Source organism: Python bivittatus, unplaced genomic scaffold, assembly GCF_059951505.1.
Source record: "Python bivittatus isolate LINGU-HERP-01145 unplaced genomic scaffold, Pbiv_v1 ctg000840_np1212, whole genome shotgun sequence".
In the NCBI taxonomy this organism is placed as follows: domain Eukaryota; kingdom Metazoa; phylum Chordata; class Lepidosauria; order Squamata; family Pythonidae; genus Python; species Python bivittatus.
In genome coordinates this window covers 41,085,079-41,101,754 of record NW_028277113.1, presented here as the reverse complement: position 1 = coordinate 41,101,754, position 16,676 = coordinate 41,085,079, and the positions used below count along the sequence as shown (strand labels likewise).

Below are 16,676 nucleotides of genomic sequence, written 5' to 3'. Positions count from 1 at the left end.
TGCTGGGAAGAAGCTGCTTTGAAGTTAACAGATGCATTTAGAAATGATTCTTCCTTAGCATTCCTGCATCTTCACCCCTTTTGGCATTCTGGACAGAATTCCAGATAGGGAGAAGCTTTGCTTGAGGCCAGATGGGTTGAACTGACAGGCCAGATTAGACATGTGTTTTGAAGATCTGTCTTGCATATTGATGTGTTTCCAGGATGATATTTATCTGAACAAGAAATGAAGCAGGAGTTGCTATTTCTATTGTTTGCAAAAAAGGGACTTCAAACTCTGTCTAGTAATGATTCAATATGGTAATGATTCAGCAATATCCATATTAAATAATTGCAGGTAACTTCTATTGACCTATATGGAAATCAGGTTTGCTGTAGATTGGACTAATCAACTGAATTCTAGCCTTTAAAACCTATATTAATTCTGTAGTATCTGAGAAGTATTTATTGTTCTGTTATGCAAGATTAAGTAACTTTTTGAAATCATCTTAGACTGACATTGAAGAATCTTCCACAGTATTTAAAAAAAGGATTAGAATGCTAGAATTCAATCTTCTGTATTAACAATTTCCTGCAATGCAAAATAAAGTATTAAAATTCAAAATTGCTTATTGTTTTTGAACAAACTCTGCCAAGAGCATTTGCCATCTGCAGCTCTTTGCTGACTAACTTCTTAAATTGTACTTCATAATTTTTAACACATGAGTTGCTTAAAACCAACTAGAAACAATATTAATAATAATAATAATAATAATAATAGAATTTGGCTAGAAAAATACCTATAGTATGTTAGAAAATATTGCTTTTAAAAGTGTAGAACACCATGGTTATACATAATAATTCTGTTTAATAAATAATTATAATAGCCACACACAACTCATTTGCATCCCAAAAGCAGATTTATAAGGTAAATCACTAAACTCCAATTTTGGGGGGTTATGTTCATATCATTCTTCCCAAGGATGTTATTCATTCATTCATTCATTCATTCATTCATTCATTCATTCATTCATTCATTCATTCATTCCATCTGGTAGACATACAATGTTCCGTGTTAACAGGTCCATAAAGAAAAACCACAGAGTCTACAGTCTTCTCAATAGCTGCATAATAGGAGCAGATTCTCACTTGACAATTGCAGCTAGAATTGCAAAATGATTACAGTATATTAAGTATATTGGTGAAGAGAAAATGTGGCCAATCTCCTTGACCCGTGCCCCCCAAGTCCACTCCATTCAACATGATTGCTGAATGAAACTGAAATCAGCTTAAATCAACTTAAAACTTACTTGAGAGGAGAGTGATACAAGGATAGTTACTCATCCTTGTAAGCTGACCTGAAATAAGAAAGTGAAAACAGAAGATGTGAGCAGCCAAATCAGTGCAACATTCTACAGACAATGGGGGTCAAGAGAGGTGAGAGCTGTCATATGGGCATGCAACAACAGTACACAGCAAATGAAGATGTTAGCATGCAAGAAGAAACTGTGAGAAGGTTGTTGTTGTAGAAAAGAAAGGATGAAGATTCAATTTGTTCTTTTGAATAAAAATGGCATTTGCTACAAGGCCCAACAAAAAAAAGAGAAGGAAGATTGTTTTGTAACTCTTATCTCTAGATACTTTAGGTACAGAATTTCTTATGTAAGTTTGATTCAAGTTATGGACAATCATTTCTCATTTGTACATTTATAAGTTTTACAATATACTCTTTTAAAGGCATATTTAAAGTTATTAATTTAAATTTTAGATGTATTATGTATTTTATATATATTTATGGTTTTAATGTTTTTTGTAAGTCACCCAGAGTCCGTCATCGGGGGGAGATGGGCGGGGGAAAAATTTGATAAAATAAATAAATATGTACAAATGTTCCTAAAACTACAAATTTTCAGTTGTATTTAGAAGTACTTCCTAAGGCAGAGTTAATTTGCCCATTAATCAGTGTTTCTTACACATAGTGAAACAGAAAGCACATTCTTGTATTGATCAGTGCTTTGAACTCTTTAATACTTCTTGTATGTGATATAATCTAATCAGTGTTCCCTATAAATAAGCATAATGTAGGCAGATTATCTGTAGGTTTACTTGGAAGTGAAACTTCAACGAACTGTACTAAGAGCTGCAGCTTTAAACTGATGTCTATAATGCCAAAATAATGGCAGGCAGAGATTGCTCTCTTTTGAAATTTCTCGATGATAACAACAACAACAATAATAATATGCTGCCCGACTCCCAATGATTCTGGGTGGCTGGCAGAATATGATTGAATATGGCATCAACTATGAAGGTGGTACTGTAGATTATTGTTGTTAATATGTTTGTGAAATAGGTTGTGTAATTACATCAGAGCAATTGTGCTATCAATGACTGATATCTTCTACACATAGTTTCACCACTGTCAGGAGTTACGTTATTACTACTATATGATGCAATTTCTAGGGACTTTGTGAAATAGATCCCTGGTATTTTTATAAAGTCTTTGTGTTGAGAGAGTGTAAGACTCGTACTACTTTTAGTTTATCCCAATGGCAGCTCTCTTGCTGACCCATAGAATTGGACTAACCTTCTTTGTTTACTTGCGGGATAGGTAATTGGGTTTTAAGTTAAAATTATTTTGCTGAAGAAAAGACATTGTATTTGAGATGACCTTGAACAAGATGAATGTTCTACCTTTGGGGATTAAGTCTTGATGGCTCATTCACACATGCAAATTACTACTTCCTTTCACAGCATAAAAGTGCCAAGAATGCATGTGTGAACAACCACCTACTCTCAAAGTGGTTTTGTAAAAATAGAAAAGCACACTGTTGACAGAGTATGTTACTAGCATTTGTGATGCACCAACTAACAGCTTGTGAAGGTTAATGTCAGCCTATTAATTTCAGTACAAAAAGTACTTCCTGATTATTCACAGAAACATGAGTGCATGTCACTATTATTTGGAATCAGCACCCTTATCACTATATTCTTCTAAAAGAAGTAAAATCTAGGACAGTGAAATATCTTTCATCTACATAATTTTGTTGAGTTTTTTTTATTTTTACCTGATAAGCTTCATCTTGCAGTTTCTGCTTCAAATACTCCTCCATCTTGAGCTCATTCTCTAGCTGGCGGACAGAATCATTTTCATAGTTCTCATCATCAGCTCTAACATAAGGATCTCCATCCTCTGTAACCCTAAAGACAATTATTAATAAATAGGGTTGTACAATTACTGCCTGACCTACTTTGTACCCAAATACTCATATCTGAAAATGATAAGTTCCATCTTACATCAGTCCAAGTTTGTAGTGGTGCTGGTGGTCATAGGACAGACAGGATATGCAGCCCACACCAAATCATTTATATTGTGGAATGTGAGCTTAGAAAAATGCAGTTCCTTTTCTCATAATCTAGCATTGGTAAACCAGAGGGCCTTTTTTAAAAATCAGAATAGAATGAAAGTGGCAGAAAAATCAGAGCACTATGAAGATTCAGGGATGTGGTAGGAAGTTCTTACAGTGGCTGTACTGAACTGCTGTACATTGAATTCTGCTCCTGCTCCTGATTTTATGTTTTTGTACTGATTATGGATAGTTTTCATATGTTTGTACTTATTTTTTAACTTTTTATTTTTACCTGTTATGAGCCTCCCAGAGTGGCTTAGATGAGATGGGCAGCCATATAAATCAAATAAATATCAATATCAATATCAATAATAATAATAATAATAATAATATGCAGAATTCTGTTTTTCAGAAAATTATGAACTATCTGCTGGACTGCCAGTTTGCATGTTGTGGAGAACACCAGAACGTTTGGTGCCTGGAACTGAGAGTTTTGCCTCACAACTACAGGTGGTTCATTATACCCTTTTACATCCTGTAAAAGCACCTTTAATTTTTTTTTTTTTTCAGTAGAATGGCATGAAACATGCAGAAGAAACTCAACTGTTACCAGAGAATGATGCAGGCCAACTTTCATAGAAATAGGTACAAGGGAGTTTTAAGTTACATCAGTGCTTCTCAACCTCAGAACTTTTAAGATGTGTGGACCTCAACGCCCAGAATTCCCCAGCCAGCCATGTTGAAGTCCACACATCTTAAAGTTCCTGAGGTTGAAAAACACTGGCTTACATGTTCCTTTTGACTGCTGTAGCTGCTTGATTTGCAGTGTTCCCAGAGTTTGGTTTCCAGGGGAATCTGAGCCCTTCCCTGCCCTTTCCATATTTAATCTTTCTCCTGACATTGCCTAATTTACTAATATGCCCTGAAAAATCACCCATCTATCTGTTCGGTCCAACTGGGAGTAGGGTAATGGGGTACAGTTTAAAAGACCAAAGACATGAAGAAAACACACACACATATCTGTAATACAATTTTATATACACAAAAATTACATTTTAAATTATTACTTAATAATTAAAATGTGTAAATCATTAAGTAAAAATTAATTGATGGGGGAAATAAATGTATAAAGGAGGACTAGTACAACTGAAAAAAATATTATCCTTTAAAAGAAGATTGGAATATAATATACCAGTAAAGGGAAATTTTCAATTTCCTGATTGGGGGAAAAAAAAAAGAGGCTCCCATTATATACTTGAAGGAGAGAGGTTCCACTCACATTCTGTAACAATTTTTATATATCAGCCAGTGGCTACAGAGTTCAACAAAAACAACTGGAAGAGCTCTTCCTGAATTTTAGTCCATGACAGACTAAAAGTTGGAAGTTGCATCAGTAAAACCTTGATGTTTTATTTTTATGGAGCGTGAGATAAACTAGCATATAATAAAGGTAGTTGTCTACCTGCAGGAATTAAATAAAAAACAGAAACCCTGCAGTGAGCATTAAATAGATGTATTTATTTATTTAAAAGATTTATATGGCTGCTCATCTTGTGAGAAGTTAACTACAATAATAAAAACACAATAAAACAATCCAATAAACGAACAAGAAAAACCTGGTGCCCAATCAACATCTATCCAACTACACAATCCCCCAGGCTCCAACCTTGCTATCCCAGGGCCTGGGGGAAAAGCCAGCTCTTAATGGCTTTCCAGAAAGCTAAGAGGGTGGGGGCCTGCTGGATTTCAAGGGGGAGGGAGACCCATAGAGCAGAGACCATTATGGAAAATGATGACCAAATGATGAAGTTAGCAGAGCACACAGATCATCTATCAGAGGAGCCCAGAGCTATATTCATGTTTCTGGTTTTGGTTTTGAAATACTTAGCTGAGAACACAGGAAGTTCCTGAGGACCAAGAAGCCCAGCTTTTCCTAAGACAATCACAGTGAGTACAGAACCAGAAAGGAGAACTGCATAAAGTGAACTGTTTCCTGGCAGTCATCTGACAGATTTCAGCAGGGTTGAAGCGCTTGCCTGAAAGAAACTTACGACCCCCAGTTTTGCTTTGCAAAACAAACTCCATGTCACCTCACAAAGTGCTTTTGAAAGCTATGTGATCTAGAGTAGGGGATTAATCTTTTGAGAAATAGTTTGAAATTCCCTTGTTCCTGAAGGAAAAAAGAGATATTTGAAATGTTGAACTGATTCAAATTGCTGACCAGATCCTAAATCACTTTCTCTTTATTGTCCTGTTCATCCGGATAATGTTGAGATCTGAAGCAACGACTTCAACAGATACTTATACCTCATTTTGTCTTTTGCTATAGCGTTCCAGTTTGGACCAAGATCTTTTTGTAGTCCATCTCTCCATCTCGTAAGAAGATATCTGAGTGAGTGTGTGTAATTATAGGGCCACCACAATGTCACTTTGTACACAGATGTATCATGTACTAAAGTTCCTAAATTTATACCTAAAATCACAGCAGCATCCGATCTTCAGCAGAAAACAGTCCATTTATCTCACAGGAAATAAAAAACTGCACCCAATTCTGGCATATTTATTGAAATACCCCTTTGAGTGGATTCAAATAATCTTCCTAAAAAAGGACATTGCTGTTCTTCAGTATATATTAATTACCAACAACTTTCATGCTGAATTCACCATGAAAATCTTGACAATTTGTTTTTCTCACCAAAAATGTATGTGAGTTTTACATTGTACTTAAAAAGTCACCCTTATTACTATCCTTGGCTTAATCTTAGTTTAAAAAGCATCCCAGTATTAAATGAAAACTTAAGTTCTTAGTTTTGAGTGCCTTACTGTAGACAAGAAAAAGACAGGAAAACATGAAAAGGCAAAATAGATGGAGTACCCACATGTCACTGCGAATGGTTCCAGTAGCAGCTACATTGTGAAGATATCCTGGCTTCCGGGCATGGATTTGTGCCAGGAAAGCCTTTTCAGAAGTTGGTGATGGAACAAGGTCATCAAAATGAGTCCGACCAAACTCTGAATCCACATTACTTTCTGTCTCACTTCCAACTTCTGTATGAAGAAATATGATGGTATGATAATTACATCTTTCTCTCCTATTTCTAGCATGTTTCTCTCCTGTTTTTATTTTTAGCATACTGTACTGTACATTGCCATCTTATATTGCTAAAGAAACACCATCACTGCAGAGCAAACTATTTCACTTCTGTACAGCTCAACTTGCCATTTATTACCACTTGCCATATACAGACAAGCAAAGCTTTGATGCCAAGTGGGATGATTCAGTGTACCTAATATCCCTAAATTAATCAGGGAATATGTTAATGACCAGGTACACTATTAAGCAAAGAGGAAATTAACAGCTCACATCACATTGGTGGATTGCCTCCTATTACAATACTTGTGCATAAACTCTTGGACAGTGTTGTGTAAAGAAACTGATCAGCACTGACCTTCTGTTTAGCAAGGAGACCCATCGTTGCATTTGAATTCATTTGAGTCAGTTCAACTATCTTCAGTGAGATTTAATTTTCTTAAACATTTCAGTAGCACCTCTCATTACAAGAGATCCCAAGGCCGTATACTACATAAATATATATATTTTTAAGAAGGCAAGCAAACTCTTATTCAATAGCCATAAAACCAACAAAAATCCAGGCATTTAAAAAACACTGGAAAAAAATCAATTTCACAAATTAAAACGCTGGGATAAGAAGAAATCTTGCACTGAAAAGACTGTAAGCCAGGTAGCAGGCTTACACCTTCAGGAATGGTCTTCCAAAGCCAGGGTGCCACTACATAAAAAGCCCTCCCCATGCCAGACTTTTGAAGCAGAAAAGATGCTTGGGGTAGTTCAAGCTGTTATCCTAGCAGTTTAAAAAATATTTTGCAGAACATTTTTTCTAGATTGCAGCTCATTTTTAGAATATATGTTAAATCATTATGGAACATTTATGCTGTAAATAATCAGACCTGAGTTTAACTCTTTCACCAGAGAAGACATGGTATTGGTGATTGAATCAGCAGCTACCAACAAGTCATTTCTTAAATTTCTTCTGGTACCTAATCAATAGAAAAGCAAAGGGCTAAACATTTTTAGCAACGTAGGTTTTGAGCTTTTTGTGTACGTTTAACAAGGTAAAATATTAAATGATACTGAGCCCAATTAAAAAACACATTTGAGAATTTTAGAAATCTGTTTAGGTAGTTTTTATAGTAACACAGTCTCCAATTATCTGCGCTACACAGGTATTAATTTCTTCGTGAGCGTGGTAGCCTCTCCAGAATAGATAGCTTTTAATAAGATTAATTTGTTTGGCGCTGTAATACTTTTTTTAGGTAAGCAGCATAGTGCTTCCGTATTAAGATCTGACTGACATATATGGAGAGCATCAGATTGTAGAAAGTTATATTTGGGTTGCAGGAAAATTCTGTCTGAATTCTGTGCCTTCTTTATGAAAAATTAAAGAGAAATTTCTTATCGAATCAAATGAATTATGCTAGAATAGGTTCACTGACCAGCCAACTGTTTTCAATTCTAAAATGCTTTGGTTTTTTGTAGGGATACATGATAAAATTATAACAGTTTGGGATAGACAGCATGAAAATGATACAGGAGAGCTTGGACTCTGAACTACTTTGAACCATATTGTAATAGGACCTTGGAAGCCAATATAGAAGCCTCTGGACTATCGAGCAGTTGGCACAAGGAACAATAACTACAAAGCACAGCTTATAATAGCACATTATAAGGAAGTACAATTGCCATTGTCTGAGAATAAAATCATCTTTATGTACATTTGCTAATAAAAGATGCTGTGTCTGTTGCAGATAATTTAGAAAGTTGGATGTCAGATTGGAACAACCTTTTTCTCCTATGATTTTATTATGCAGCAATAAGGCTAATGTTATTTTTTCATTTCTGCTATGGAATATCAATTTTTCAACTGAGGATGGTTTGTACCATTACCTTGTGCAAAAGCTTCTTGCACATCTCCTCCCACCCCTGTCAGAGAATCTTGTGGTGTATGGGCTGGAGTTGAGCAGGCAGATGCAGATCGAATAGGCATTGGAATTGGCCGACTGATAGTGTGGCTGGGAGATGAGCGAGGAGAGCCTGCCCCTTGGGTCTAGGGGGAAAAGAAGGCATGAGTGCTTCAGGGTGAAGTAGAGAAGAAGACACTTCTGCCCCACCATCTCCAACTATTTCTCTGCTGTAGAAATAATCAGAAAACGCCCATGCTGAATAGTGTTACCACCTTGATGGAAAATGAATGGATTGATATGCTGTTAGTTCCTAGAACCAAAAGCACATACGCTAACACAGAGGAGATCACAAACATAAGGAAAGAGGGTTGGTGAACTTGCCCAGAGTCTTAGAGATCAAATTGACATATTAATTTAAATTATTCCAGCTGGGATGGGAAAAATGTATTTCCTTTTGACGTTTGCTTTTTCCAGTTGGCCTGAAAGTTAAACAACAACAACAAAAAGTAAAATCAAGACAGTAATTATGTTTTTCTTTTGTCTTAGTTACCTGGCAGCAGCAATGGAGAACACTGTTGGACACCACTCTGTTGAGTCATGGCAGAAGAGGAATGGAATTCTTTGGTTTATGTTATGTTAGAACTTAGGGGTGGCTGGTAGGAAGCTAGAATGACTTTTTGATCCAATCTTCTCAAGTAAGAGGAAGGTAGTAAAAAATAAGGCATATGTAGTAAGAAAAGAGTAAAGCTGTCATAGGGATGTTTTTATTACCTTCCATGGATCTGAGGGTTTCTATGTCATCAATAGTCCCATACCCTATTTTTGTGGGAATAGCCATTAAGTGTGGAGTCTCATGACCTCTGAAATAAAAAACAAGCAGTGCTTTATTCTGGGTATCATACTCCATGCAGATGGAGATGTTCTGGGACACATCAGACAGAAGCCAGAACCCAGTCCAGAACTGCCATTACCCTGCCGGGAAGTATAGTTCTAATATGGTTTCTGATAGGGCTGAGCTTTACTCCATCCAAACACTGTCAATTCTTCAAGCTAGAATCCTGATATTGCAAATAGGACAGCTCATACCATTTTGGAAGAGAAGCTTAGAAACTCATTTCGGTCCTTTGTCCTGGAAGGATCCATTTGACATTTCCAGTTTTAAATCAAGATATTTTGACCTGATAGTACAGTTTAATCAAGTTCACATAACTATTACTTATTTGTTTCCTTATCATGCAGAGAATATTTAACATATTTTCTTGCTGTATCTTATTTGTCCATATTATATGTATGCAGTGTAGCCAGACAAATGTTTACTTTACTAAGAAAAAGTCTCCCCCCCACACACTTAATACAAAAGATGGTTAACTGTTTTTTGTCTTTGGTATATAGCTCCCTCTGCTGGAACCTAGGATAACTCATAGAGCAGAATTATGGAGTTGTAATCTACACAAAACAACTTTCATAATTCTGAAAGGCTTAGGGAACATCATTTTAGGAATACAGAAATAACAACATCAACAATATCACATACCAGGTAATATATCCATGCATAGTTCATTAATCATAACACATCTGTAATACAATTGTGAATATTTGTCCTCTAAAAGAGTATGCAAATAGGGATAAAAATTAGATGTTTATCACAAAACTTGTTGCTCTTATGTAAAGCTCTCTGGTGATTGTTCACATACTTTTGTGAAATGGTGTGTGTTTGCAAAGAGGCAAGTTTAAAGACAAAGGGAAGAGAGTTTTGTATTGCAATTGACTAGATACAGCTAAATAAACGAGTGTGCTTCATATCTGTGAAAGTAACGCTGCAGTCTTGCTGAACCTGCTGCTTTCCAAAAGTGGAAGGGCTGAAACTCTCAGACTTCCCAACTACCACAGGCGCTGGCAGAGAACGCTGCGCCTGGCAGCATCAACCCATCCAGAAGCAAGACTGGGGAAAGCTGCTGTGAAAGTAATACATACACGACCAACGCTACAGTATTTAAATGCACATCTAAAGGGGAATGCCATTCATGTGGCATTTCATTGCTGCCACTAAGTCAGTTGTACATAAGATGTACTCAGAGCATATTGTGGTAAAATGTTGCTGGACATCTGCTGTTACATGGATCAAAGTAAAATAAAGAGAGGGTTAGTTTTATTCTTTCTGCAACAGGGTATTATATACTTTTTCTTCCAGTTCTATTTCTTCTGGTTAGCAGAATGTTATTGTGGGTAGCTCCTTGGACATTTTTTTTTATGAAAGGGGATATAAATAATTTAAAATAAAGAAAATAAAAACAGCTTTCTTCCAAGTGTTGTCAGCTACATGATTACTCACTCTATAAGAATTGGTGACATCATTATCATGATATGATCCACAATAGACAGGAGTTATACCTTGAAGGAGCAAAAAAAAAAAAAAAAAAAAAAAAAAAAAACCTCCTTAAAATATCAATGATGGGGTGATATTGGGCTAGCTAGTTAAGGCAACTTATCCAAGATCATTAAAAAAAGGAGATTCAGGGAATTTCTCATGTCCTTTGAATCCATTTTTTCAACTTGAAAATACTAGGGAGTGTGCAAAAGACCTCAGCATTACAATTTAATTATTCTGAGTTAAAATTAGCTTAGATGCTAAGATGCTCTATAATTATAACTACATGCTTAAACATTACATTACAGAATGCAAAACAATATCATACTCATTTTAATACTTGATATGTTTATTAAACTGATTCTACTTTTCCCAATTCTTTTATTTCCTCCAAAAAAACTCCAAAATTCTACATTGCAATTATTTTACACTTTTTTGTCCTAATAAGCATTAACAAGAATTCTTTGCTTGAAACCACACTCTTGCCAAAATTTAATAAGAGGCAGATATTGACACAGTGGTGACTCAGTAATACTACTTTGTATCTTGTCAATGAGCAACTATGCCTTCAGTTGCACTGAACTGAAAATCAACGTTCAGCTTTATTATAATGGGAAACCTCTCACAGCACTTCTTAGCCAATTATTATACGACAGTTTAGTAAACCCATGGAGTTAGTTATTCACTAATATTAATATATTTAGAAAGGGCATGCAAATGTAGCCTGAGTAGCGTTTGTATCTTAACAGGAAAAAAAAACCCTTTATGAATCTATTTTTGAAAAATATTTTGAATTATTAACCTGCATGCATCCTCAGTAAAGAGGAATGTGAACTGAATGTTAGACTAGATGGGACTTTGCCTGATTCTGCACAGCTCTTACTTTCTTACTTTTTAGGAGTTATCACAAGTGATTTATCTGGAGAAATAAAATCAGGAACACCAAGTATATTTGTCAGCAACCTGAGTATTCCTGTACTTTCACATTAAAAGAGCTGTTCATACTCACATATTACTATGGTTTGTACTGAACAGGGTTACTACTTTTTAATGACAAAGGTGCTTTTAAATCAGTAGCAGGCCATGCAGATCTCTTACATTTTTAGTGACATCTCAAGAAAACTATAACTCTTAATTAGATGATTGAATAAAATACTTTAATTTAGATAAATGGTTAAAGGCATGCAAGATAGTGTTGTTTAATGGACCAGAGCAGTATACACATTTTAAGTAGATGAATTTACAGCACACATTTGAATCATAAGAACACTTCCTATGAGTTAGTGACATTGACAGACTAAATAACTTACTCCCTGCTTCAATTCTTCTTCCTAAAGAAAAATGGGATGGTTATGAATTAGAAGGAATCTAACTTTAGAGCAGAAGATAACGGAGAAGTGAACTGCAGTGCAACAAAACGTAAGTGATAATTGCCAGCAACATACTGTGAAACTTGATCTTAAAGTTGTACACTCTACTGCATATCAATCATGGGAGGAGGTAGCAACATAAGTATTAACAGAAGAGAATAATAAGTATTATCAACGCCTTCATGTCCTGTTGGTAAAATTATTAAAGTTTTAGAGCAGGAATTGACTTTTTTTCTGTCTAGAGCCATATTACTTTGGGGGAGACCAGTTGGGGGTTGCATGCTTAGGCCACGGCTACCTAGACCAGTACCTTTTCCTCTTTTCCTTCAGGCTCCATTATTCCTCTCTACCTTTTCCTCTCCTTCATCCTTTCCTTCCTACCTACCTAGCAGACTCCAAGGGAAGGGAGAGATTTTTCCTGCTAGTAATCTGAGATGATTCCTTGCAAGCAGCTTTGGAACTAGGCTGAAGGCTTTACGTTGTCCACTTCCAATCTACAGATACCTGCTTGACTACTTTTGGTTCCAGATTCAGTGTTTATGCCCTAGCAGCATTTATGCCTTCAAATTAATTTCCCTCAAATTCAAAGCTCAAAAAAGTTTACTCCAAATTTTAACAATTAGAGACAGAATGAATATAAGATGCAGGAACCCAAAAACTGCCCAATAGCCATTTCACTGAACAATGAGATCATTGCTGTGATCTCATACTGAGAGGACCAGGACCAAAACTCCATCATCTTCACAGTTGATCTCTATTAGGTCAAGTGGGTTATGCAGTTTAGGGCAAATCTGAATTTTTATACTTTCACAGAATTCCAGATAATTAAAGTTGGCTAATTCCCCAACTTTTTTTCTTATCAGGAGCATTAATGCTTTTATATTAATCACTCTTCAGATTACTTGTGCTGAAGAGATTGACAAAAGACATATACATTAGATTCCTAATAGCACTTAGTATCTTCAAGGAGCAAGGAGATAATCCTTTAACTACAGAAAAAGATCAATGAATAAACTCAATTACAGCTGTTTCATGAGAATAGCCAAGCTGCAAGTTGCAGAGTAGTAAGGTAACACAATTATATGATTTTAGAGAACAAAAGCAATTAATTGCAATAGCAAGTGAGGAACATATCTGACAACAAACATCTCTATCTATCTATAGGTTGGGTAGAATGAGAATAATGATAATAATATTGTATTGCCTTCTTTTTTTATTGCACTACTACAGACCTGTTTTGCTTAATACAGTGCTCGAACATTTTACCTTGAGTAGTTTCATGAGGCCTTCTAACTGAACCATGAGTTCTCTTCGGCTTTCCTGAAGAGCTGACATCCTCTGTTCCAACTCATCTTTCCTCTGTCTAAACAATAAGCACTGAAGATGAAAACAGTGCATAAACATGATGCAGAAAGTCTGCATTTGCAGCTGACATATATGACAATCTGTATGTAAAAAACTGCACTTGACTTCCTATGTGGAAAGGTCTTCCAAACTTAGAAGTGGACTGGGGGGGAAAAACAATAATTCTTTACTCATCAACATGTAGGCATATTTTACTTTTACCCTTTCTCTTATAGCTTAAAGTGCCTTACAGGTCTTCATTAATTTTATCTCCACAAAAATAACTCTGCAAGGTAGATTTGGTACAAAGTCATCCAGTTAGCAGGGACCTGAAACATGGTCTCTCTAGTCCAAGTGTAATACAGTGGTATCTCGGGATACGAACTTAATCCGTTCCGTGACTCTGGTTGCAACTCGAGTTGGTCTCAAGTCGAGGTAAAGTTTCCCATAAGGTTCAATGTAAATCCGGTTAATCCGTTCCGCCCTCCGAATTTGGTCGCAACCCGAGGCAAATTTCCCCATAGGGTTCAATGTAAATCCGGTTAATCCGTTCCACCCTCCGCCTGAATTTGGTCGCAACCCGAGGCAATTTTCTCTTCAGAGCCTTACTCCTGCCAAGCCTGCTCTGCATTTTCTTTGGAGCCATGCTAACACGCATACCAAAAACCTTCGCAAAACACCACAAAACACACCACAAGCCTCACCGAACGTCTCCTTGCTACCGTGACCTCGCCCACAGGAAGCCGCGACCACGTGCCAGCAGGGAAAATGGCCGCGGATCCGGTTTGTAAGTCGAGGCGAGTTTGTAACCCGAGGTAAATTTTTCCTGCCGAAGCTGGTCGTAACCCGAAATGTTCATTAGTAGAGGCGTTCATAACCCGAGGTACCACTGTACTTTAATCATAATATATAGTCTTGCACTGGCTCTACATTACACTGGATGTTACACTATGCTTTTGACTCTTTGAACAGAACAACTGGTTTTATTCAATCACGGTGATGAAGCAAGGGTAAGTCTTGTTTGTAGTCATATATTAAGAAAAGTAGCTTTACCAAGGAATATGTGCTTTCATTTGAACATTAAAATAATGAATATTCTGTCTTGTACGTTTCAAAATGGACATGGTAATTATTTCCTTTCCAAAATAAATGGTTTTACATGGAATTAAACGAAACAGAAAAGAGATTTTACTCTAAACCAGTTTTTCTCAACCTTGACAGTTTTAACATGTGTGGACTTCAACTCCCAGAATTCCCCAGCCAGCATATGCTGGGTGGGGAATCCTGGGAGTTGAGGTCCACATGTCTTAAAGTTGTGAAGGCTGAGAAACATTGCTCTAAATGTTACACAACTACCTCCCCATATCTCATTCATACGTTTACCTCAGGAGGCGAAGTTCTGCCAGAAGGGTAGGATTTTGTGCTGCCTTCTCTGGGGTGGTCTGAGATGCCTGTTCATGTTCAAGCCGTAGCCTGTGAATCTCTTGTAAGATTTCTCTGGCACAGGAAGGGAGGGAATAAAAAAACAGTGGTCAGTATGTTTTCAGTGAGCGAAGTTTATCAACTTTGCAAATAGTCAACCTAATTTGAGAGATTAAATATTCTGAAGCCCCGTGAGAACATCATAGCTTGTGGACAAGCTTTTGAATGTTTAAGGCTGCTCTTCTGACAACCAGCCCTTTGCCCTCCATCTGGGGACTCTTCAAAAATTGCCACTGATGTAATTTAAGGAGCTGCTGCCCAAGACAAACATTGCAAAAACTGGTCAGGACTAGGGTATCAATCACCACGACACCCATTAAAATGACTGTGAATTCTCTCTAGCCACCTCACAAAGCTGGAAGGATTAAATGTCAGGATAAAAAAGGCAGAGGTAGGGAAGAAATGATGGAAGAACTATTTATATGCATCATAAAATATTTTCAAAAATTCTAGTAAAAGTATATTGTTACCACCTATTTGATTCTTGGAATGATAATTCCATTTTTTTAAAAAAGTAATTCAATTCTGAAATCAATTTAAATGTGTAATAATGCTAAACATTTTTGTGAAATCTTTGGCACAGTTAAAACTATACAAATTACAACTGAACTTACTATTTGACATTGTTATCTAATAACCAAGGTCTTCTAAGGATTCTACTTAACTAAGCCTATACACTTATATCTGCAATTTTTTTTTTTCTTGTCCCATCAAGTCAGCATTGACTCCTGGCAACTCCCTGGATTAGTCCCTGCAGTTTTCTTAGCAATATTTTGGAGGTGGTTTGCCATTGCCTGCTTCCTAGGGCTGAGAGAGAGTGAATGGCCCAAGGTCTCCCAGCTGACTTGGTGCCTAAGATGGCACTAGACTTCATGGTCTCCCGGTTTCTAGTCTGGTGCCTTAATCACTACACTAAACTGGCTCTTATCATATTGTGATATCAGCATATTATTTCTCTTTCTATCCTGCCATTTTCTTTCTTTCTCTCTCTTTTCATTCAATTAAGTACACAGTATTTTCTGAAGAAGTTTGACAGATCTCTACCACAAGGATCTTAAATGTATATTTAAAAATGCTAACTCTGTAATAATGTCATGACAAAAAAAAGAAGTAAATTCTTCTGTATGGTGACCACCTGTAATGTATCTGTAGGTTTCCTTATGTGGAATTTCGTCAATGTTGCCTTGATACCAACTATATACGCAATTTGTTTCATTCACAGACATATATTTAATGTAGGTTTCAAGACCTTACCTGTTCTTATTTTCAAGTTCTGCAATAAGTTGTCGTTGTTGCTTGTTTGCATCAATAGAAAATGAGATATCTGGAGCACCTCTTTGTTGTGGTTGCTGTTGTGGCTGCTGGAAAACAGATTGAGCATGTTACTACATATATGTAAATGCATATTATTTAAAGAAAGAAAACTGTAGTTTTGTCCCCTATATAAACACATACATCTAAGTATACGGCATAGTTAAGTCCCTGGTTTTAAGACTCACTTTAGTTGAGATTTCACATTATATATTTGATAAATTTCTGTCATTTCACCTCTATGTTAACATAGATGATAATAACTTTACATCTAATTTTCAGTGTAGCTGTAATGATTGGCAAATTTCAATAGAAATCTTATCCATCTGCAGAACCGGGGAGTTTTCACAGACATTGTGAGCTAAATAAAACACATTTGTTTTTAAGTCTGGGTGAAGGAGCCATTTTTTTTTTTTTTACAAGGCAGAGAAGTGGTGGATACATAGCAAAAGAAAGTCACAACAGACAACACTCTGCCTTCAACTGTAATCCT

The 16,676-nt window shown here is 36.3% G+C and overlaps 1 protein-coding gene across 18 annotated transcripts in view; it reads right to left on the bottom strand.

The window, feature by feature from the left end:
- DTNA (dystrobrevin alpha) overlaps positions 1 to 16,676 on the bottom strand; it is a 213,036-nt gene that overhangs the window by 5,658 nt on the left and 190,702 nt on the right. For 9 of the 18 annotated variants that reach the window (XM_088130800.1, XM_088130796.1, XM_088130797.1 and 6 more), the window contains 8 exons: positions 16,127 to 16,233; positions 14,774 to 14,887; positions 13,313 to 13,409; positions 11,987 to 12,007; positions 8,292 to 8,451; positions 7,295 to 7,384; positions 6,205 to 6,373; positions 3,044 to 3,176 (listed from right to left, as the gene is read on the bottom strand). In XM_088130800.1, coding sequence (XP_087986926.1) covers positions 3,044 to 3,176; positions 6,205 to 6,373; positions 7,295 to 7,384; positions 8,292 to 8,451; positions 11,987 to 12,007; positions 13,313 to 13,409; positions 14,774 to 14,887; positions 16,127 to 16,233 — 891 coding nt within the window. Of the gene's footprint in view, positions 1 to 1,288; positions 1,337 to 3,043; positions 3,177 to 6,204; positions 6,374 to 7,294; positions 7,385 to 8,291; positions 8,452 to 11,986; positions 12,008 to 13,312; positions 13,410 to 14,773; positions 14,888 to 16,126; positions 16,234 to 16,676 lie in introns of those variants that run through there. The other 9 variants (XM_088130795.1, XM_015889157.3, XM_025170888.2 and 6 more) reach the window with 4 other exon arrangements.